This window comes from Macaca fascicularis, chromosome 7, assembly GCF_037993035.2.
Source record: "Macaca fascicularis isolate 582-1 chromosome 7, T2T-MFA8v1.1".
Taxonomy (NCBI): Eukaryota; Metazoa; Chordata; class Mammalia; order Primates; family Cercopithecidae; genus Macaca; species Macaca fascicularis.
The window spans coordinates 131123012-131147862 of NC_088381.1; the positions used below are offsets into that span (position 1 = coordinate 131123012).

Below are 24851 nucleotides of genomic sequence, written 5' to 3' on the forward strand. Positions count from 1 at the left end.
AACCACCTAGAATAACACGGGGGTGTAGGCAATATTTGAGGAGGGCCATATCATCATGTAAAGCATCCTCCTCGGCATGGTCTCCAGGCAAGGGGAGTATGCTCTCCACTAGCAAGCAGGAGTCAGGAGGTTCCCCTGCAGGGAAACCTCGAGTCCATCATCCACCTAACTGTTCCCATTCCAGGTCTCTATGTCTCACTTCTTCCCTATTAGGACCTTGACTTAAGTATAGGAGACTTGCCAGAGTGGTAAATTCAGCCCTTTTATTAATTCAGCTGCTTTGTCAATTAGATATTAGGCCTAATTTTCAGCACAGTCTGTCCTTCAGCTGCATTCGAAGACAGTCTCTTCAAATCAGCTTTCATATCATGCCTGAGGGCTTTTATTGCACTTAACCACCAACTAATCCCACAGTCCTTATAATTACCGTGGTCTTCAATATCTCCCAAATGTTATTGTATTAGCCAGTGCATGCCTTCCCATGTGTATTCCAGATCAATTTACTACAAGGCAGTCAGTACAGTCATGAACTGCACAATATTTTGGTCAATGGCAGATGGCACATATGATGGTGGTCCCATAAGATTATATTTTTTCTGTACTTGTTCCATGTTTAGATACACAAATACCTACCATTGTTTTACAGTTGCCTACAGCATTCAGTATAGTAATCTGCTGTACAGATTTGTAGCCTAGCAGCGATAAGCTATACTTAGCTATGTAGTAGGCTATACCATCCAGGTTTGTGTAATTACACTATGATGTTCTCACAATGACAGAATTACCTCATGATGCATTTCTCATAATGTACCCTTGTTAAGTGACCCATGACTGTAATTGTGATGCTACAGCATGCTACCTCCTGCATTCAAGCTGAGCTTCCCAAAAGACAGCTAAGCTGGAGTTTATTCATTTGGTCCCTTAAATCCACTCTCTACCTTTCTTCAACTTAGTGCCTAGGAGGCCAACATTTATGGACTGAATCAATGGGTTTTCTCACTCTCTGCTTTCCCATTTGATTCCCACGTGTTTTTTTTCTTTTTCTTTTTTCTTTTTCTTTTTTTTTTTTTTTTTTTTTTTATAGAGATGGGGTCTTGCTCTGTCATTCAGGCTGGCGTGCAGTGTCACGATCACAGCTCATTTGCAGCCTTGACCTCCCAGTCTCAAGGGATCCTCCCACCTCAGCCGCCCGAGTAGTTGGGAGTATAGGTGCGCACCACCATACCCAGCTAATTTTTTTATTTTTATTTTTTGAAGAGACAGGGTCTCACCATGTTGTAATTCTTCCACCTTGGCCTCCCAAAGTGCTAGGATTACAGGAATGAGCCATTATACCCGGCTTGATTCCCATTTCATTCAACAGAAGACCAGGGAGGAGAGTGAGGATGGGTATCTGCTCCCCCACCTCCCTCCCTACCAGGTCTCAGTTTGGGAAGGGCTGCATCCTCCTACCAAAGGCTGCAGCTCCTGTTGTGGATCTCACTTCTACAGTTTTCTCTGGGGTCTGACAATCACTCCCTCCTCTCGTTCCTTCAGCCTAGGGTTGTCCATTGCTGCTGAACCAAATCTGTTTCATGCCCACTTGTTGGTTTCCTTAATTCTGCTCACACATTTATAAATCATCTCTTCCGTATCCCACTGCAATAGATCACTGGTTTCCTGCCAGGACCCTTATTCATGCTGTGGTCATCTTTTCTCAAATCCTGGCAAGCCCTTTGTGCCTCAGAAAATTGAGGAAAGTCTTTGGGGGTGGGTTGAAAACACTTGAGTGGCACCACCCAGGATTCATCCCTAATCATCACCCACTGTTCCAGCAGAGACCCCAAGTACTTGCCTTCTTACGTTAGAGTGACTTCCTTTCCTACCAACACATCTGCTAAAGGTTGGGTGACTTTTGCTCCTGCCTTTTGCTCCCAGATGTTCACCCCGCATCCCAGTACTTGACTGTCAATCTCAACATTTGCTTTACTGTGTTTTAGGGGGACTCATTGAATTCTTATTCAAGAAGGACTCCTGGCTCCCAGGGCTATGTCTATGCATTTGTGCCACCGCTGGGACTCATGCTACCCAGAGTCATCTGTCTGTGTCCCTTACTAAACACGATGTGCCAAATTAATGCTTCAGTAAAAATAACCTTGTAGTTTATTTGAGGTGTGCTTCTCACTGTTATTCCAAGTGTACTAAAAATTAAAAAGACTTTCTTGAAAGTTGTCATGAATTCAAAAGACAGAGGACATGCTTTATTGGCATTAATATAGGTTTTCCTGGCACATTATGAAAAAGGAACAAGGTTAAATTCAACCCCAAAAAATGCCAGAATTAAAGACATTTGCATAACATTAGAGTTCTGGAGGTTTTTTCCAGCCACAGAATTAGCTACTGTAAGATTTCAGAGAAGGCAGGAGCTAGAAAATCACAGACTTCTTCCTCTGAGCCAGCGATGCAGTTTTACCCCTAAAAGCATGTAAAATTTCAGAGTTTAGTAAGTTACAACTTAAATTTAAAATATGATAAATCGGGAAGAATACATGTGATTGGCCATTTTGCCATAGCTTTGGGAGAACATCATACTCTAAAACGTGAGTTTAATAACTTTTTAAGGCTAAATGAGATAGCTATTAGTTACATATTTTATTTCTGGGTATTTTTTTTCTTTCAATCCCACCATAGCCTCTTTATTAAGGCTCTTAAGGGAGTTTAGGGAATTTTGCTAGGGAAAATAATTATCCAAATCCAAACATCTCTTCATTGAAGCTGCTCTCTTTGTATATCTGAACAGTCTTATTTCTTGTGTAGATAATTGCTCAGTTAAAAGGGGAAGGGAGCATTTTCCCTAAAGAAGCTTGCAGTTGGAATTCCTTGGGGGTGAGGAAGACTAGTACATGGGTTTTGTTCATTTCTAGCCCTTTAATCATAAATCCGGTTGGAGATCAGTGGTTAAATAGAACATGAGAATTTAAAGACTTTCCAGCCCCATTTTCTAATTACATCCAATGTGTTTAAATCATTAGCATATTATAAGTCCAAATTGGGGGAGGATTGTGATACACAAATTATGTTCCAAGACTCAAGGCAAAGAAAAATTAATTTGCAGGTATGTGAACTGGAGAAATTATTTTGGTGAAGGCATGAATATTGTTTCGAATTTTTAGCATCAGTAGGCTGCATTTGGGCCTTTTGTCTGAGCTGGACCTCAGGGTCAACAGGTAACCTCCTCCATGGGTATGGTCGACATTAAACAGTCTTGCATCCAGGAAGTATAACTGCATGTGCTGCTCACACAGGTGGGTCTGTGAGGCTGAGGCTGCTAGCTGCGCTCTGCAGACCATGCGGGCCTCAGATGGTCTCACACTCCGTGGTGGCAGTGGAGCAGGTTCCGCAGTCACAGCGGACGGCCACGGGATAGGTGTAGAAGGGGTCGACTCCCGGGGCACAGTTGGGCAGCTTGACGGTCACCTGTTTGGTCTCGTTGTAGGTACAGACTCGATGATGGGCTTCAATATAGGGGGGTTCCAGAATGGGTTTCTGTCCCCACAGATAGAAAACAGGGAATTCATTAGAACATATGATCTTGTTTCAGTTTTTTAGTATCATTTATCACTATCAGAAATTAACTTGTTATTCATTGATTTACTTGTTGCTCTATTGTCTCCCAGTAGAAAACAAACTCCTGAAAGCAAGAAGCTGATTTCATTCAAGACTATATCCTAAGCTCCCAGGAGAGACCATGGCACACAGCAAGTGCTCCATGCGTAGTCAGCAAATGAATCATCTTGGTCGTTGCAAACACCTTCTAACTGGTCTCCCCTCTTCCATTTTTACTCCTTACAATCTATTTGCAACACAGCAGCCCTGACTGATCCTGTTTAAACATAAGTCAGATCATATTACTCCTCTGCCCAAAGCCCCAGTATTTCCCATCTCACTCAGAGCAAAAATCAAAGACCTTATGATCACCTTCAAGACCTACATCACCTCCTCTACACCTCCACCTTCTGAAATGCCTGCAACCATTCCCACCCCACTGACTTCCTCACTAGGCTCACAGCGGTCTCCTTATTGTTCCTGCCACCCAGCAGGAACAGTCCCAGCTCACGGCCTTTGCACTTACTGTTCCTCCTGCCTGGAACATTCTTCTCCCGTATGATTCACTCCTTTACCAACCTTTGGTTTTTGTTAGAATGTCACCCTCTCAGGGAAGCATTTCCCAACCATCCTATTTAAAATTGCAACATTCCATCTCCATGCCCAGAAACTTCCCATCCCCCATCCTGCTTTATTTTTCACCATAGCACTGATCAATACCACCTGACATAGTCTACCTTTCTTTCATTTGCGTGCTATTCCTCCCACTCTAGAAAGTAAGCTCTTTTAGGATGGAGATTTTTGCCCGCTGTGCCTCCCGTACCTAAAACAGACCCCGGGAGGGTTTCAGTAACTATTTGTCATTGCATCAATGAAAGAAAACATTACAAGACAGGTTCCCGAGTACTCTGTGCACTGTTCTGATCATCAAAAGATTCATTTCCTTTCTTCAGCTTTTATGAATCTTAATTTCAAAGATAATTTTGATAAACAGAACACATAGATCAGAAAAAATATCAGCACCTCGCCGGAGTTAACATCTCGAGCCCTGCAGTCAGAACTATGGAGCTCGAGTCCCTGTTCTGCCACTTGCTGGAGACCTCGGAAAATTCACTGAACTTTCTGAAGACTCAGTTTCCTCCTCTGTAAAGCAAAATGTCTACCTCCCACCATTGTTTGAGAGATAAAGTAAGATGATATACGCAATTCACAATGTCTAGCACAAAGTAAGTGTTCAATAAATGTAATCCATTGTTCTTATTAGTGCAATTATTATAAGGAAGTAATAATGAAAATAATAACAAGCTTTCAAACGACAGCACCTTTGCTTTTTTGTTCTTCTTTGTTCTAGGCAAAAAAGAATATGTAACTCAAGATGAAGTTCTTGCATGAATGTCATGAAAATAGCAAACTTGCCTTTTTTTTTTTTTTTTTTTTTTTTGAGATGGAGTCTTGCTCTGTTACCCAGGCTGGAGTAGTAGTACAGTGGCGTGATCTCAGCTCACTGTAACCTCCACCTCCCGGGTTCAAGCAATTCTTCTGCCTCAGCCTCCCGAGTTGCTGGGACTACAGGCACGTGCCACCATGTCCGGCTAATTTTTGTATTTTTAGTAGAGACGGGGTTTCACCATATTGGCCAGGCTGGTCTCTATCTCCTGACCTTGCCATCCGCCCACCTTTGCCTCCCAAAGTGCTGGGATTACAGGCATGAACCACCGCGCCCAGCCAGCCTTGCCTTTGACAAGGACCAGAGAAGCTGAATTTGTCCTCAACTGTTTTCTCCTACCATCCATATTTGCTTTATGTCTTCTTACCATTGGTACTCTGGGAACCTAGGCAGACCAAACACCTCAAAAAATTTAAATTTCAATCCTAACACGGTGAAACCCCGTCTCTACTTAAAAAAAAAAAAAAATTAGCCAGGCGTGGTGACGGGCACCTGTAGTCCCAGCTACTCGGGAGGCTGAGGCAGGAGAATGGCCAGAACCCGGGAGGCGGAGCTTGCAGTGAGCCGAGATTGTGCCACTACACTCCAGCCTAGGTGACAGAGTGATACTCTGTCTCAAAAAAAAAAAAATTAAATTTCAGATACATAATATTTTAGTATAAGTCTGTCCCAAATACTATATGAGACAGACAGACTTATGCTAAAAATTTATTTGTTGCTTATCTGAAATTCAAATTTACCTGGGCTTCCTGGTTTTCTGGTTTCATTTCAGTTTGGGTTTTTCTGGGGAGGGGATTGGTTGTTTTGTTTTATTTTGTTTGTCTGTCTGTTTGCTAAATCTGGCAACGCTATATGCAGATTATGAGGAATAGCTATTTTCAACAACAGCTCCACCTTCAAATGTAAATCCAGCCAGTCTATCGTCATGAGCATCCTTATTTTCAGACATGCTTTCAGTTAAGTTCCCTCCCCCAAAAAAATCAAGGGCTTTATATCTCAGAAACTTTCAGATTGCTGGGAAAATGAACCTCATTCTTTTATTTATTTTCTATAGGTTATCTCCCTTTTCATAACACCGTCAAGACATGAATGAAAGTTGGCTAAGATCAGAGACAATCTTGTTCTTTAATGGTTTTGGTGCTTCCATTTTTCCAGTGAGAGCACAGTTCCTGACCTCCTATGGGTGACCACGATCCGATTAAAGCCATTCATCAGTTTTTAAAAAGAAGAGAAGATGGGCTGAATTGAGGGGAAGCAGGAGTTCAAGGATTTGGCACAGAGAGGGCTTCAAATAGCCCAGACACTAAATGCAAACAGGGAGAGGCCCTGCCAGGCCAGTCCCTGAACAGGAGGAGGCACCAAGTGCCCCAAGTGAATTTGCTGCCAATTGACAGGCAAAGTCTACTTAGCAAAACCCGATTTTCATTTGGCTAAGCCCCTGAATGAGGCAAAAAGAAAACTACTTTGATGGAGTCGTTTCATCCAATTTGGAGATTTCATCACTATGACCCAATTCCATTCATAGGGCCGTAATTGTACCTAAGCAAGAGCAGGCCACCCTCTGGGTCCCTGAAGGGAAGGCTATTGTTCCCAATGGCAGTGTCCACTCACAGTGCAGGTTCGCTTCTAAGTGGCCTTCCATTAGGCTGGAGGATCTACAGCTCCAGGGACAGGTCCATCCCAGTCAACCGACAAATGTGTATTGAATACCTTGTTCATACACAACACCTTGACAAAAGCTGTGAAAGTTATAAGAATGAACCCCTGTCCTCAAAAAATTTAACGTGTGTGGTGGGGGAAGAAGTAAGACAAAAAGTAGAGCATAGTCAAGGGCTTACCTGCAAGTCAAAAAAGCCCCAGAAAGGGAGCTGGCACTGCAGATGGGCATCAGGAATAAATATGATAATGACAGATGAGAAGGAGAAGGGATATCAGGAAAGGACCAAAATGAGATCCATGAGGGCTATTTGATAAAACCTTTGAAAGTCACTTACCAAGGCCAGAGTAAGAAAATGTGTTGTCTTCAGGAAAGCAGGCAGACGCCATATTGCTGAGGACTTTGAAAGCTGGTAATTGAATCTGTAGTAGTGTGTGGACATTCAAGGTTTTGGGGTCAGGGCATGACAAGATCAGAGCTAGCAACTCATCAGTTACCAAGTGCGCGGGCCTCAGGGGGAAGAGCCCACAGTTACTACGTAGTGTGATCTGCTGGGGTGCTGAATAGCTCTCTTCCTCTTCACCACTCAGACAGCTCCTCTTAGTCCAACAGGATTTTTAACTTTGTTTGAGAGTGTTATCCTCACTTTAAATTAAATGTCTCTAAAAAGGCCAGGTATCATTGAATATGAAGGAACGTAATAGATCCATCAGTGATAACCCCAGAGGGCTCCCAGGGACTTCAAGAGGAACAGGGCTGCAGAAGAGGCAGTGAAGGGGTCTGGGACTAACTCTCACCCTTCAGCTCAGGTCCTCTTTCTTGGAAACTGGCCAATTTACCCAAAATGAAGGAACACAGGGAGGAGTTTGGGTCACAAGCTTGAACCACAAATTGATTTCCAGCTTTACACTGACACTCTCTGTGACTTTGCAGCCACTCTCCCTTGAATCCCTCCATGTCATCTGTAAAATGGGTAGAACAGTACATCGTGACCTCCCAGAGATGATTCCTAGATACACAGACACAATGTAAACCAAATTCTTAATCTTCTCAATGCTTTGTTAGAGGGGCAACATCATGCTTTTCAAATCACTTTTGGAAGATGCCAATCACAGTTTTGTTTTGGTTTTTTAAATCCACAGGAAAGGGCAGATGTCCCAGCTCCACCTCATATCATTTAAAAAGTGAACTCTTGAGAATCAGACCCAAGCTGCTGGCCCAGAAGATACTGTCATCTGCACATCTTAGCAACTCACCTCCCAGGTCTCACAGCGACCCCAGCAGGCATCCGTGGTGATCCGAAGGCCCCTGCAGCCTGGCTTCTTGGCCAGGAAAGTAAACTCCCTCACGGCACAGCCCACAAAGGTGCGCAGGTTCCCACTGGAGGTGCCAAGGACACAGCCACAGCCAACCAGAAGGAGGAGGGCCATGGGGCCAAGGAAGAGGAATGCCAGCTTCATGCTGCTCTTCCGGAGAGGGAAAGGATAGAGTTTAACAGATCTGGCTGCCCTCAATGGCACAGTCAACCATGCATTGGTCGCTATCAAAGGGACCTTGCTTCTAGCATTTCAGGGAAAATGAGCCCAGAAATTGTAAATGCCCACAAACTCCAACACAGGCATCCAGCGATTCCTGTAACTGGTGCCAGTGTGGATTCCATGGCCCTCTCTAGATGCCCACCCTCCAAGTGCATTCTCAGGCTTTTCCTTATTGTAACTTAACTGCTGCAGTTGACTTGTGTGCTGAAGAAGTTTGTCCCAGTGGTCTTTCCAAAATAAACATAAAATATGAGTAACACCAAAACTAATCCATAATCCAACAGAATACATGAATACATATAAATTATTTTTATTCAGGTCCAGGGTATTTGGGTGCCATGTTACATACTTTGCTCAAAACTATATTTTCAGTGTCATGATGGGGAATGATTTGGGAGGTAAATATTAATAACAGTATTCCCTATATGCATCGCTACTAAACCAACTCACCACTAAACATGGATATGCAGAAAATATCATGAAACCTATCATCTGAGTTGGTGGCCATTCATAAATGTGTCCTACTCACTGTAAATTGGTTCTGCTCTAGACTTCCACTGCAACAGCACCTACTTAACATTCAATTTAAATCCAAATGATGGAAAGCATAGGAGTTATTGAAAACATAACCTCAATCCACTGTCAAGTCCATCCTCTCTGGGTCTTGGTCATTCCCCGTGCTCTTTCAGGAGCCAGAATCAACCCCCTTCATGCCTGGCCCACTAGACAGAACTCACCTGGATTCTGAAGTATAAAGGATATGGCATTCATGGACCCTTACCCCCCACTGAATTCATTATTTTCACAGTTCCTACTTCTGACCTTGCTGTAGCAAGTTCTCTGGGCTTCCCCTCCTCTGGAATGAGGTTACAAATATGGAGAAGCACTTACCTAATCTTGCAGGAGCCAACGCTTCTTTTAGAGCTGAAACTTGCACTAAGATTTCAGGGAGTCACAATGAATGGTAGAAGTTTGCTCTGGGTAAATGTCTCTACCTTCTGTTACTGGGCTGCTTGATTGCTCAAATATATAGAAAAGGTCTTGTCAATCAAAACAAAAGAGAGGCAGATCCTTACAGGAACTACTAAACACATCAAAGCCATGGAATAGAAAGCCAGTCTCTATTTTCCAAAACTGATTAACTTAAAGGGTGTTGTTTTGTTTCTCCACATCACCTGCTGAAACAGAAAGTTACCTTGGTGGGTGGCATAATCCTAAGGAAATAGTCAGCGGTAGTTCCACCTGGTTCTCAAGAGAACAAATGCATTGTGGCAGATGGATTAAATTTTCCTTCATGGTAACCACAAGTTTCCTTTGAAATGGGTAAGTGACTAGCAGCTCATGGCAAACCCTTTCCTTTAACTGACAACATGTTTCAATACACTGAAAAATAACAAAACAATAATTCTTGCTGGAAAGAATGCAGGCTCACTACCTGAAAAGATGGAAATCACAGTGAGAAGAAACATGTTGAAAGTCTTAAAACTAGCTAAGAATTAGATGATATCAATATCACCTTAAAATGAATCATTTAGGAAAAAATACCAGGATGTTCCAAGTGATTATCTTCCAGCATGGGAATTAAAGAAAACTTTTCAGTTCTTTTACATGGTTTTCAGCATTTTTCACATGTTCTACATTGGGCAGACTTTTGTAATAGAGAGTCAGTCAATATGAACATTTTAAAATTAAAATAAACCAACAGGCATGCATTTGTTCTGACTGTAAGGACATTCAGTGCTGCTCTGATAGAGATGTTTCATCAGATTTTTGGTCTTAAATGATTAAAATAAGAACAAAATACTTTTTGGAGAATGGGATATAGTTTATATTTCAATCTACAATAACAGCGTATGAGTGGATTAAAAATGTACTTGTTCATGGCATTTTTCTGGATGCTCTAAAAAGTAAATGAAGCAGACATCATCTTTGTCCTTAGGAGTTTCAATATCATAGTAAATAATGACATAGGCAGAGACATTGAAGATGCACACTAACTAACTAGTGAAACAAAGTGAAGAAGTTAAACCATTTCCATTTTCTGCAAAGGAAAGTGTTCTTTAAATACATGTGCTGCTCATCGTAGATTTCATTTTCAAAACAGATAACAATGCCCGGTGAGTCCATCAATTTGCCACCCCTCTCTCTAGACCAGAATTATTACACGTGTTTCATAGAAAATTGAACTGGCTTGGAATAAAGGACTTTCTTCAGCCCTTCAGCCTGTGAGTAGCATAACCAGAACTGGAGTACTCTGGGGACGGACTGCTCAGCTGGCCTGATCTTCCTAACTTGCTGGCCAAGAGCTAGCCAACTGGCAGTGAGCTGCCATCCTGGGCTGTTTCTGAAGACGGCTGCTCAACCCTTTTAGACCTGAAACATACACACTTGTGTCTGCAGAGTCACAAAATAAAGACAGACTACAAAGGCCAAGAGCATCTTTCTTTCACAATCCCCAACTTATTTATAATGCAGAGGTGTGGCATCATGCATTCCACCCTGTCAGCATTAACTTTATAAGAACGACAATTTAGAGTCACTAAGCATCTACTATGTGCCAGGTACCATGGAGTCTGCTGTGCTCTTACATATGTTATCTCTAGACCTTACAACAATTCTTTAAGTCAATTATTATTTTCTTGTTTTTACATTGGAAGAAATAGAAACTCAATCGTTTTGTAACCTGCCTGCTTCCAAAGCCTTCAACAACACTGGGAATGGCAAATGGGTCTATTTCATCCCTGGAACCAACTACAGTTAATGGGAAGCGGCTACCTGGAATGTTGTGTTAAAGAAGGCAGCTGAAGTCATTCTAAAGGCAAAGGGCAGTGGCCCATCCACTTCATCCTGGGTGTAGGAAAGGAGAATGGTGTATGGATGCCACCTTTTGCAATGTAGGCTGTGTCGCACCTCTCTATGGGCAGAGTGAGAGTTTGTGGTGTGACTTCAAAGGCTAATAAACGCCCTGCTACCCACGGAATATCTCTGCACCATAGTGTGCGTGTGCCTGCCACCTTCCCTTCAATCTACGTTGAAGTTCCCACCATTAAAGCCCCTCTCTTGAGGTAGCAAAGAAACATATGAGTAATGTCTCCAAGGATAGACTCTGGAGAATCTTCTCTCCTTTTGTTCCATGATCATATTTACATGGATTTATTGTCACCTTGGAGGGTGAGGCACAAGGTATAGGTTCACTAGGGGTAGAAAGAAAGGAGAAGTGGTGTACGTGAGTAATCATCTTGAATTCCAGGGGGATCGTGACTCCAGAGGAATGAGCCAAGTGTTAGTGCCTCAGAGGGGTGACTGAGAAACTGAGGCCTGGTCCAGGGAAGGCGGTCCCAAGTGGGGAAATCCTGGGGTGCACACTGTGTGCAGGAGATGGAGACACTAACAGAGCCTGAAACACTCCCTTCCCTCCCGCAGCCATGCGGATTCTCAGTGGCACAATCTCCTTTGGGACTACCTTGAGCAAGTCACTTCTCTGAGCCTCAGTTTCTTCATCTGTAACACAGTGGGGTTGGACCCTGTGACTCCCAAGGCCCTTCCCAGTTCCAGAATTTAAATATTTATAGACTATTTTATGAGCACAAGAAGCTGAGGACAAGTCAGAAAGAGAGTGCAGAAGGTTACACAACCATAAAGTTGGCCACATTGTACTGAAATCTTGATTCTGACACTGGCCAACTTATGATCTTGGACAGGTCTGGTAGCCCACCTGAGTCTCAGTTTCCTACAAAATTAAAAATACCTCCATCATAGGGGTCATGTGAGGATTCTACAAAATAATGTCTATAAATTACTTCTCACAGTAATTTATATTACTTCTTAAAGAAGGCAGCTGAAGTCATTCTAAAGGCAAAGGGCAGTGGCCCATCCACTTCATCCTGGGTGTAGGAAAGGAGAATGGTGTATGGATGCCACCTTCTCACAGGGCTTGATACATGATAAGCAGGCAATAATTGTTGTTTCTCTTTCCCTCCCTGGAAATGCATCATTATTATGTGTACCACTAAGAAATAAAAAGCTGCCAATAAAAAATTATATCACACCAGCAGTTGTTAAGCATATCCTGATTTCCAAGGTATTAGAGGTGAAAAAAAAAAATGTGAGTCTGAGAAGAGAAGAAGCAAAGTCTTTGGGGACTATGAGACCTCACTAGCATTCTGAAACCAGGACATAGGTAAGCACCAACCTTGCTTTCCCAGCCAACTTGGGGTGCTTTAATCTGACACTAAAATTAACAACATGTTTTCAGTAGAAGAAAAAATCTAAAGTATTAGGCTTAATTTTTAAAGTCCAAATCTCATATTTTGAGGGTAAAAGCTTTATCACAGTTGCAAATTTCAATACATTAATAAATCTTCACAAACACTCAATTTCAGTTCTGACCAAATATGGAGTCAAACTAAGCCAAACAATGCTCCCTGAGCATCCACGGTCTTGCACAGGTATGAAATGAGAGTCCACAGGAACTAAGCTGTTTGCTGCATCACTTAAAACCATCTCTTAAGAGTTTAGAAAAGATGTGCATGCTCTAATATGCTTTTCCACACTGTGTTCTCAAAATACACAATGCTCTGCCCAAGGGTCAAATTAATTAGCATTATGCTTCCCATGGGTGGAAAAAAAAAGCCACATATGAAGCTATGAGTTTCAAGGAACTAAGAGAATTAATGATAGAAGAAAGGTCAGCCTTGAGTCTTATAAAGTGGTATGTTGCTTTTAATACTGCTTATTTAATACTTGAGTCTTATAAAGTGGTATGTTGCTTTTAATACTGCTTATTTTCCACGGGGGAGAGGAGAGGAATTCTGGGCACTTCAATTCCACATGAAGATGAACAGTGAAGACTTGGAAGAAATTAATTTTGTTGAAAAGTCATTTCTTCCTTTCAAAGCACTGGGTATTTGTGGTCAGCTCCTCGTGTTATTGACTTAAAGAGATAACATTTGCCCGAGATGATGGTGCAGTTGCTATGGTAACATTTTTTTAATGAGACTAAAAATAATGACTCCTGTGTCTGATTTACTAGGACAAGTCAAGCCTTTCTCCATAACTGTCTGAAAGAATTATCTGTCAGTTGTCACAGATTTATTTCAAATTAAGGGGCACATGGTTTGGGCGCTGAAGTGAAATGTTTTTATTTCTGCCTGACTCTTCCACTTTTGAATATCATAGCTTTGCAGGGCATGGCAGACACATGCCTAATAGAAAGGAACAGAGTAGAGTTTAATGAGTCACAAAGAGGCATTCTTTATTTCAGCTGCATCCTGTATTCTCATTGGAATGAGTCCACAAAGCTGCTGGGTCCCCAGACTCTTCATTTGTAATTCCTGGGGCAGTCACACAGACATGGCCAAGGTTGTTGTTAGCTAAGCTTCAAAGCAACAGCACTTCATTTGTTAGCGCTTGACTTTGTTCCAGAAAAGATTCCTAGGCTCCTGGCCACTGAGTATGCACACGTGTGTCTGTGTGTGTCTATCCCTACACTCCAGTGATGGGAGGATGGAGAAGGGGGGAGGAGAGCTGTTCTACTCGCCAGAGTGTTGTATCATTTAACGAACAGGTATTAAGCAACTACTGTCTCACACTGGGGTCGCTGGGTTTATTTAAAAAATTAAAATATAATGATGTTGGGAGGTGGTGGGCAGGGGGGGTGAGCTGACAACTGACAATACTCAAAGATTTCTGTCCTCCTTCCTTTCCTTTTCCTACTCCCTTCGTCCCTCCTTCTTTCTGGGATTCTGTATTTTATTGAGCATATCATCGAGTGTTACCATATGTCAGATACATACAAAGAACATTTGATGCACGTGTGAACGAAGCTAACAAGCTGTCGTCAAAGTGTCAATAGTCTAATGAGGATGATAAATAAACCAACATTTATGGACCTAAAAACTGCATCCTTGGTCATTTACCCCAAAGAAATGGAAATTTATATTCACATAAAAACCTATACATGTTCAAAGCAGCTTTATTCATAATAGCCCCAAACTGGAAACAACTCAAGGGCCCTTCAACAGGTGCATGGTTAAACAAACTGTGGTACATCTGTAACATGGAATACTACTCACCAATAAAAGGGAATAAACACACAGTTTAGATGAATCTCCAGAGCATTATGCTGGGTGGAAAAAGGCTATGTAGTGTCTGACTCCATTGGTGTAACATTCCTGAAATAACAAAGTTATAGAAATGGAAACTAGACCAGTGGTTGCCAGGGATTAATAAGGGTCAGGGGTGGGGAGGAAGTGTTATGGTTATAAAAAGACAACATGAAGAATTTTTGCGCTCATGGAAATGTTTTGGGTTTTTTTTGGTTTTTTTTTTGTTTGTTTTTGAGTCTCACTCTGTCACCCAGGCTGGAGTGCAGTGGCAGGATCTTGGCTCACTGCAACCTCTGCCTCCCGGGTTCAAGCGATTCTCCTGCCTCAGCCTCCCAAATAGCTAGGATTACAGGTGCACGCCACCACACCTGGCTAATTTTTTGTATTTTAAGTAGAGACGGGGTTTCACCATGTTGGCCAACCTGGTCTTAAACTCCTGACCTCAGGTGATCCACCCACCTCGGCCTTCCAAAGTGCTGGGATTACAGGCATGAGCCACTGCACTCAGTGGGAAATGTTCTGTCTCTTGACTGTAGTGGTGGATACACAAAAGAAAGATAAAATTGCACAGAACTAAACACACGCGTGTACACAAATACAAGTAAAATGGGAACTCTGAACCAGATCAGTCATTGCGTCAGTGCCGTACCCTCATGTGATATCGTATAATAGTTTTGAAAGATGTTATCATTGAGGGAGACTGGGAAAGGGGTACAAGTGGTCTCTCTGTATTCTTATAACTGCATATGAATCTACAATTTTCTCAAAATAAAAAATTTGACTTTTGAAAATTGATATAACAGTAAATGTGATAAGTCTTATGATAAAAATGACAATAGGAGGCTATGGGAGCTTAAACTAAGGTGTGGGGGCTGAACATGGTGGCTCACGCCCGTAATCCCAGCACTTTGGGAGGCTGAGGCAGGCAGATCAACTGAGGTCAGGAGTTCAAGACTAGCCTGGTCAACATGGTGAACCCTGTCTCTATTAAAAATATAAAAATTAGCCAGGTGTGGTGACATGCACCTGTAATCCTAGCTAGTAGGGAGGCTGAGACAGGAGAATCACTTGAACCTAGGAAGTGGAGGTTGCAGTGAGCCAAGATCCTGCCACTGCACTCCAGCCTGGGTGACAGAGTGAGACTCTGTCTCAAAAAAAAAAAAAAAAAAGGTGTGGGGAGTAGTGTTGTCAGGAAAGACTTCCTCAAGAGGTGATTCCAGTTACTGAGGGGGTGGGGGGGGGGAGAGAGAGAGAGAGAGAGAGAATGAAAGAAAATGTATTCCAGGTAGAAGACACCATATACAGAGCAAGGGCTTTGTCGGTCTTGTTCACCGCTATTTCTCCAATGCCTAGAACACTGCCTGGCTCACAGTTAATTATCAAAAACTGTCGAGTGAATAACTGAACACATGAGTGAGGATGTGATGAGTTTTTCTTTCATCATGATTGAGCATAGAGTATATTCAGGAAGAGCCAGGGCCAAGAATGGAAGAAGCAGGTCGGATGCAGATCAGGCACTCTGAAATGTCCCCAGGGTATAGTGAGGAGAAAGACAGAGCAAGCAGACCAGCTGGGGAGGTTGCTACCTAGGTGAATACTTTGCCTACAACTTCAGATACTGAAAGCCCTTCGTGGTAAGTTCTATATCTAAAGGAGAGGTATCCAATAAAGATAGAAGTCACACATGCAATGTTAAATTTTCTAGTAGTCACATTTAAAAAGGTAAAAGAAAAAAAAAAGCTAAATTAATTTAAATAATCAGTAGGTGATAACTGCTAGAAATAAAATAGATTTTATTTAACCCAACATTACCTAAAATGTCCATGTTTCAACATGTAATCAACATAAAAAGTTATTGATGAAATATTTTACACTCTTCTGACATCCTTTTTTTATATTAAATCTTTAGAATCTGGTTGGCATTGGCTGGTGCAGTGGCTTACACCTGTAATCCTACCACTTTGGGAGGCCAAGGTGGGAGGATCGCTTGAGCTCAGGAGTTTGAGACCAGCCCAGGCAACATGGCAAAAACCTATCTCTACAAAAAAAAAAAAAAAAAAAATACAAAAATTAGCGGGCATGGTGGCCCACGCCTGTAGTCCCAGCTACTTGGGAGTCTGAGGTGCAAGGACCCCCTGCAGGAGATCGTGGCTGCACTGAGCTGTGATCATGCCACTGCACTCCTCCAGCCTTGGTGAAAGAATCCGGTCGGCACTGATAGCACATATAATTGGCCACACATCTCATTTAAAATAACCACATTTCAAGAGCTACATGTGGTGGCTACCATATTGGACAGTGCTGATGCTGCCCAGTGGCAAGAAGTAATTATTTGAGCTTCTTCTAGACCCTGTTCAAGTAGCTTATCTATTAATTCTTACAACAATCACCACCACAAACCTACAAACTGTTTTATTACCTACCCTTTCTGACAAGTTACACAAATCAACCATGGCTTTCCAGCTAATCAGAGATGGAGCTGGGATTCATTTGGCTCTGGCTGACTGATTTGCACTGTATCAGACTGCTTTAGCCACTCTGTTATACTGCTCCAGTGAGAAACCTTGGCCTAAAGTGAGGGGATCATTAGATCAACCTTATAGAAATATGTGAGTCCTCACCAGCTGAGCCCATGCAGCTGATACATGTGAAATTTCAAAGCTTAAAGCAGTGAGTCCGTAAAAGAGAATTTTTTTTCTGAACTTATCAAAATGCTCATTTACCCAGAATCATGATTTCTGATGTGCTGAACCAAATTACTTGATTTGAAAGTCTCAATCTTTAGAAATATGCCTGTTTGCCTCACTCAATCACTGCTTCTTACCTTAACAACACTGAATAGCCTGCATTGGAGTGATTTATAGATAGAAATTTCTCCTACGCAGAGATGACCCTGACATTTCATGAACAATGAAGCCAGAATCAGGTCCAGAAAAGAAAAACTAATATAATCAAGAAGATGGAGGACTTTTATAATGAAGAATAGGATTGAAAAAAATGCAATCCACTCTGGAGGGATGGAAAATACAACATAAGATCTTGAAGCCATCACAACTGTGCGTGTACTGAACAGCAGCATTTTAACAACTGATGTAAGACCCATTTCTGTCTGTGGCTCCTGGGTCCTGAGTGTCTCTTGGGGTCAGTGGCCCACCTTTGCAAAATGCTGGCCAAAGATTAGACATATAGTTTGAGACTTAAGAGCTGGGTAATGTATAACTCTTAAACTCAAGATTCTGGGTTAACAAGCCATGGATAGAAAACAAACTAGACCCAGGACAGAAAGCTGAAACAGCCTGAATGTTAAGCACATAAACATCTAACACCATTCATTGATTTCCTCACTATCTACTCGATCTCCCTATTTGGATGTCACAGAAAGAGTGCAACCTCATTATGTCCCAAACAAAGTTCATTATCTTTCTCCCCAGGCTCTTTCCCACCCTATTCATCTTATGTTTTTCCTCTCTGTAAACAATACCACCTGAGATTCATTCTAGATACCTCCCTGTCCCATATCCCACCTCCACCACACACACACAATCCTGTGGTTCTGTCTCCCAAATGCCTTGTGACTGACCCAGCCTTCCTAATTCAGAGCCCTTGAAGGCACTTCTTACTGATGCCTCTCCTCTGCCTTCACACTTGCCCTTCCAGCTCCCCAACTCCTGCCTCTGCTTTGCCTCTGCTCATCGTCTAGGACTTGGCTTAGCTGCTGCTTCCTTCTGGAAGCCCGCCCTGATCCTCATCCTCCAAGTCTGAGGTGGGCACCCAGGCCATGTGCTCTCATCATGCCAAGTACCTCCCCTACAGCAGTTCCTTTCACACTGCATCATCAGTGAGTGATAGCTCATTTGTCTCTAACCCCTGTTAGACCATTAGCTCCAAGTACCTATGCCCGCCATGACTCTCCTGCCCACTCTTACATACCCTATGCCTGCACACAGTAGCCAATAAACACTTAAGGAAATGACTGACTAAATGATTGTGGAGAACACTGAATACCACTTATTCTCATTTTCTCCTGACTCATATCTTTGTCAGTCTCCATTAAAGTTCGGCAAATACTTCCAGAACAGCAAATAGTCAATCCAAAAAGACTTGCCTTCCCATATCTAAATGAGAACTCAGTGGGCCAGTACAGATGCCATCATGAAACACCAAGATCTTTGTGTTGGTGCAGTGTAGGACCCACACATGGGGGTGTGAGCTTACCCAGGCAACAAGTGGTCCTGGAAGCATTAGGCTCAGGCAACAGGGTCAGCACCCACTTCCTATTATCTTCTTTCCCATCCACAGGACATTAAACCTGATCACTTTCACCCCACCACCAATTTGAACCAATTCCTCCTTGTGAATGGTCAGCATACACATCTGCTTCTTGGCATTTTGCTCTGTTTGGCTGGGTGTTATGACACTAACTTCAATTATTTCAGGGAGAAAAAAAAAATTTTCCCTCTTTGCAGCTTGAAATATCTCATCAATGAGGAGAGTATGGAAATTAGATTTGTTTGACAGCCAGCTATTTGCTTCTACCACTTCTGCCATTCTGTAGCTTTCTTTGGATAAAGGAGTTTGGGCTCTTCTGACAGCCCAGTGGGCAATGACCTAACTTTAATAATCCTCTCCCCTCAGGGGGAAAAGTAAAGAAGGAAACTTCATAATGAAATTACTGTGCCTCAAAGATGTAGTAACTAGATTCTTCCTTTTTGCATTGTTCATGTCCGGGGCTCTGGAAACAAGATACACATTTCAGGCATGCCTAACACTTATTCATGCTCTATTTTCTGCACTGCCTTGAAGATAGATAAGGCCTTCAGCAGACTAGGCCAAGAGTATGAAGTTTGAGAAATACTATTGAAACACAAACACACACACACTGTTCAACTCTATTCATCACATAAAATTATGGATTTAATTTCTCAATTCAAAATATTACAAGAGCCTTTTATTTTTAGACTCCCATGTAATCTTTTTCTTCCCCCAATATTTTGATCAGGATTGGCTGCGGTCGGGGTGTTTATCTCCCATTCTCACTTCTCCATGGCAGGCAAGAGGGAAAAGTCTGGGCAGGATACATGTGGCCTCTGTCTCTCTACTCCACACTCCCACCCTGAGTCTCTTATCTGAGTGGTGAGATTGGAAAATAAACATGGTGACTCAATATCTTGGAGATTTTAAAATTCAGGAAGATTTATCTGTTAGAATGGTTTTGGCTGCAAGCTACAGGTGCAAGCCACTGAGGGGGCATAAACTTACTTCAGTTTAAGTAACAAGAAGCCCAGAGTCAGGGAGATCTGCCATTGGTGTTGCTGCTCTACAATGTCATCAAGGACCCAGATGCTTTCCTTTTTTCTGTTCTGCCATCCTCAGTGTGTTGACATGCCTCCCCACCTCCAGCCTTAGTGTCCTGAAACCACAATGGCTAAAGCAAACAGAAAGGGAATCAAGAGAGGAAGGTATCTTGTTCCAAACATCTCTTTCTTTCTTTCTTTCTTTCTTTTATTTATTTATTTATTTATTTATTTATTTATTTTATTTTATTTTTGAGATGGGGTCTCGCTCTGTTGCCCAGGCTGGAGTGCAGTGGCGCAATCTCGGCTCACTGCAAGCCCCGCCTCCTGGATTCTCACCATTCTCCTGACTCAGCCTCCCAAGTAGCTGGGACTACAGGTGCCCACCACCATGCCTGGCTAATTTTTTGTATTCTTAGTAGAGACGGGGTTTCACCATGTTAGCCAGGATGGTCTCAGTCTCCTGATCTCATGATCCGCCTGCCTTAGCCTCCCAAAGTGCTGGGATTACATGTGTGAGCCACCGCACCTGGCCACCAAGCATCTCTCTTTCAAAAGAGGAAAAGTCTTACAGAAGTTTCCTGCAGATTTCCTCCTAATCACATGATCTAGGTATCAAGGAAGGCTGAGAATAACAGTACCAGGCATTTTCAGCCTCTATAGTTGGAGACCAGATCTGCTGGCGAGGGATAAAAACAGGGAATAGCTGTAAGGTAGATAACCACCAGTGTCTGTCAAATGTGTAGCTTTAATTCAGGGCAAAGGCCATTTGACTACATATCAAGCTATGCTCTCTCATTTAACTTCATTCAATAAGAAAGCCAATATTTTTATCTCCTCCTGTCAGATTCTTGCATCTTATTTTTCTATTAGTTCCAAGCTCAGAGCAGAGAAAGGAACACAATTACTTATTATCTCTGAACACTAACAATTACTGCTAGGAGCATTGTTGACTGTAGGCAAATCAACCACCACCCATCTTTGAGCCACAATGTCTATATCTGAAAAGCAAGGGGGCTGGATGAAAGCATCTTCAAAGCCCTTTCCAGCCCTGACAGTTTATGATTCCATGACTGTGCATTCAAATGCCTCCATGCAGTGAATCAAATCATAAGCACCCTAAAAAAATGTTATGAAAGGAAGAAATTTGACTCACATTGACTCACATTGGCCTTAGGGAATCAAAAATAGTAAATAATAATGAACTTTGAAACCAGTGTCAGTTTAATAAAAATAAGAACTTACAAATGTGCCCCAGGCATGTTATTGAAGATAGCCATGTAATAGGCTTACAAGACTTTAGGAAAATTGCTGCTGCCTTGAGAATGAGTTTTATAAGGCGAGCAGAATGACAAGGCACTAAAATGGATCTCTCCTTCATCAATTTCATTAAGCAATCATTAAGAGACAATGACCTGTCTTGTAGTGCCACCATCTTCAAGATGTGACCTATAAAACAATCATGTAAGGGAAAGAGGGAGCCTGGAGAATTGTGTAAACCTGAAAGTGGGTACATCATTTTCACCCACATTACACTGGCCATAACTAAGTCTTATGGCCCTGACCAAACTGCAAATAAGGCTAGGGAATAAAGTTGTCCTACCTATCCAAGAAGATGAAATAAATTGGTGAACACACAATTATTGTTCCCACCATAGCTTCTTCACATTTCTATGGAGCAATGCCTTCAAATTCTAATGAAAATGATTTTTATCTCCAAATTCTATACCCAACCAAACCTTCAGTCAAGCATGAGAGTAGAATTAAAAAAAAGTACAGACATGAGAGATCTCAAAAATTGTATACTCCACACACCCTTTCTCAGGAAACTACCACATAATGTAAACAAGGAAGTATATAAAGGAAGAAGAAACTATCTAACATAGGAATCAGGGATCCAATGTAGGAAAGAATTGAAGTCCAGAAATAATAGCCGTGTAATAGGTCTAAAAAGCAGCAAATCTAAACTGGAGCAGCAGGGTAACTGCATTTGAAGGATGTGGAAAGAGGAAATGGGCTGGTGACCTATTCTATCACCTGGCCTTATCTTATACTGCTCGCTCATCTTCCATAATAGGAAGTCATCAAATAAATCCTAAAATTTATAAATCAATAAATAGCAGTATAGGCATATTACTTGGGAATGGAGAAGTAAATTCCAAAAGAAACAGCTAAAAAGAGTTGAGGTTGCCCCAGGATAGCTGTACCTAGAGGAGAGGGGAAGGTGGAGCAAGAGAATGCCATTTTTTATTGTAACTCTTGGTGTAGTATTTGACTTTTTAACCATGTAATATATTTTTGTGCTAAAAGATTTGACATGTTTTTAAGTAAAGATGAGAGAGGGAGATAGAAGTTTTTATAATCTTGAGAATAGGGAGGATCGTGGCAGACAGGAGGGAGGGAGGACTAGATTGCAGTTCCTACTCAGACAGAGCATCATGTGGAGTCTCGCATCATAAACTTTTGCTCCAGAACTACTACTGCAGGAATACATCAGGAAAGCTGAGAGAACCCGCAGGCCCTCTGAAGGAAGTGTACTGTTCCTGCAGGACCCAAGAGGCACCCCAAATACTGTGAGTGCCCAAACTGTGGAAGTGGGAAAGGGGAATTGTCCACCCCCAAACACACACCCTCAATGGGGAACCCGAAGGCCTAGATTATGGAAGAAGATTCTGATCTTACCTGGAGCTAAGTCCATTTAGAGAGCCCAGCGAAATACATGGGTAGAGGAAGCAGCGGGAAAAGCCTGGTGAGCTCTCTGGGTCCTCTAAGAAGCAATTTCTGCCTGGCCTCACAGGAGTACTTGGGAAGGACTGCCAGAGGCACTGGGAAAAGGCCATAGGGAGAAGGAAACCTCCAGCTGAACTTTGTAGCAATTCCAACCAAACGAGAAGTCTCCTGGCCAGAACTCGGGGGTGGGCTTGAATCTGGGGTACAGACCACAGGCAGGGAAGGGTGAAAGCCCCACTTGCTTTTGCAGTGGGGAGGCGGGTAGCTTGGGGCAAGTTCTCAGTCCTGCTCACCCACTGCCTGGAAACAGACTCGGTGCTGTTGCAGGGGACACGGTGGGAGTGAGATCAGCCTTTTGGATTGCATGGGAGCTAGGTGAGGCCTATGGCTGCCATCTTTCCCCAATTTCCCTGACAACATGCATGACACAGCAGAGGTAGCCACAATCCTCCTGGGAACATAACTCCATTGACCTGGGAACCACATCCGCTTCAGCAAGACCCACCCAAGGAGAGTTTGAGCACAGACACGCCTAGCCCTGCCCCCACCTGATGGTCCTTCCCTAACCACTCTGGTAACTGAACACGAAGGGTATATACTTTTGAGAGTTTTAGGGCCCTGCCCACCACCTGATCCTCCCCATACTACCACAGCTGACACTCTCTTGAAAGCACCACCACCTTCCAGCAGGAGGCCAACCAGCACAAAAATAGTGCATTAAACAACCAAAACTAAGGACCCTCACAGAGTCCATTTCATCCCTCTGCCACCTCCACAAGAGCAGGTGCTCATATCCACGACTGAGAGACCCACAGATGGTTCACATCACAGGGCTCTGTGTAGGTAACCCCTAGTACCAACCCGGAGCCTGGTAGACATGCTGGTGGCTCGATCCAGAAGAGAAAGAGCAATCACTACAGCTTGGCTCTCAGGAAGACACATCCTTAGGAAAACTGGGAGAATACTACATCAAAGGAACACCCCATAGGACGAAAGAATCTGAACAACAGCCTTTAGCCCTAGACCTTCTCTCTGACAGAGCCTACCCAAATAAGAAGGAACCAGAAAACCAACTCTGGTAACATGACAAAACAAAGTTTTTTAACACCCCCAAAATATCATACTAGCTCACCAGCAATGGATCCATACCAAGAAAAAAATCTCTGATTTATCTGAAAAAAGAATTCAGAAGGTCAGTTATTAAGCTAATCAAGGAGGCACCAGAGAAAAGTGACACCCAATTTAAGGAAATTTTTAGAAAATGATACATGAGGAGAGAAATCTTCAGTGAAATAGATAGCATAAATAAAAAATAATCAAAACTTCAGGAAACAATAGACACACTTACAGAAATGCAAAAACAAAAAATGTTCCGGAAAGTCTCAGCAATAGAACTGAACAAGCAGAAGAAAGAACCACAGAGCTCAAAGACAAGGTTTTTGAATTAACCCAATCCAACAAAGACAAAGAAAAATGAATACAAAAATAAGAACAAAGCCTCCAAGAAGTCTGGGATTATGTTAAATGACCAAACCTAAGACTAACTGGTGCTCCTGAGGAACAAGAGAAATCTAAAAGTTTAGAAAACATATTTGGGAGAATAATTGAGGGAAACTTCCCCAGCCTTGCTAGAGACCTAGACATCCAAATACAAGAAGCTCAAAGAACACCTGGGAAATTCATCACAAAAAGATCATCACCTAAGCACATATTCATCCATTTATCTAAAGTCAAAGCAAAGGAAAGAATGTTAAGGGCTGTGAGGCAAAAGCATCAGGTAAACTATAAAGGAAAACCTATCAGATTAACAGCAGATTGTTCAGCAGAAACCCTACAAGCTAGAAGGGATTGGGGCCCTATCTTCAGCCTCCTTAAAACAAAACAATTATCAGCCAAAACTCTTGTATGCAGTGAAATTAAACTTCATAAATGAAGGAAAGATACAGTCTTTTTCAGATAAACAAATGCTGAGAGAATTCCCCACTATCAAGCCAGCACTACAAAAATTACTAAAAGGAGTTCTAAATCTTGAAACAAATCCTGGAAACACATCAAAACAGAACCTCCTTAAAGCATAAACCACACAGGACCTATAAAACAAAAATACAATTAAAGAAAAAAAAAGGTATATAGGCAACAAGTAGCATGATGAATGGAATAGTACCTCACATCTCTATACTAACATCGAATGTAAATGGCCTAAATGCTCCACTTAAAAGATGCAGAATGGCAAAATGGATAAGAATTCACCAACCATCTGCTGCTTTTGAGAGACTCACCTAACACATAAGAACTCACATAAACTTAAGGTAAAGGGGTGGAAAAATACATTCCATGCAAATGGACACCAAAAGTGAGCAGGATTCTTTTTTTTTTTTTTTTCTTTTTTTTTTTTTTTTGAGACGGAGTCTTGCTCTGTCACCCAGGCTGGAGTGCAGTGGCCGGATCTCAGCTCACTGCAAGCTCCTTCTCTCGGGTTCACGCCATTCTCCT

General features: G+C 42.3%; 1 protein-coding gene across 1 annotated transcript; it reads right to left on the reverse strand.

Annotated features, from left to right (window-relative positions):
• Nucleotides 1–405: 405 nt before the first annotated feature.
• Nucleotides 406–9230, reverse strand: GPHB5 (glycoprotein hormone subunit beta 5). The gene is made up of 2 exons (XM_005561445.4): nt 7946–9230; nt 406–3525 (listed from the first exon to the last, which is right to left on the reverse strand). The coding sequence occupies exons 1-2, from the start codon at nt 8147–8149 to the stop codon at nt 3337–3339; spliced, it is 393 nt and encodes a 130-aa protein (XP_005561502.1). The 5' UTR covers nt 8150–9230; the 3' UTR covers nt 406–3336.
• Between the last annotated feature and the right edge of the window lie 15621 nt (nt 9231–24851).

Excerpts from the sequence above, each read along its gene's own strand:
- GPHB5 (XM_005561445.4), bottom strand. The coding sequence starts at position 8,149 with ATGAAGCTGGCATTCCTCTTCCTTGGCCCCATGGCCCTCCTCCTTCTG. Across the intron at positions 3,526-7,945 it reads GTCGCTGTGAGACCTGGGAG|AAACCCATTCTGGAACCCCC; the intron begins GTGAGTTGCTAA and ends CTGTGGGGACAG.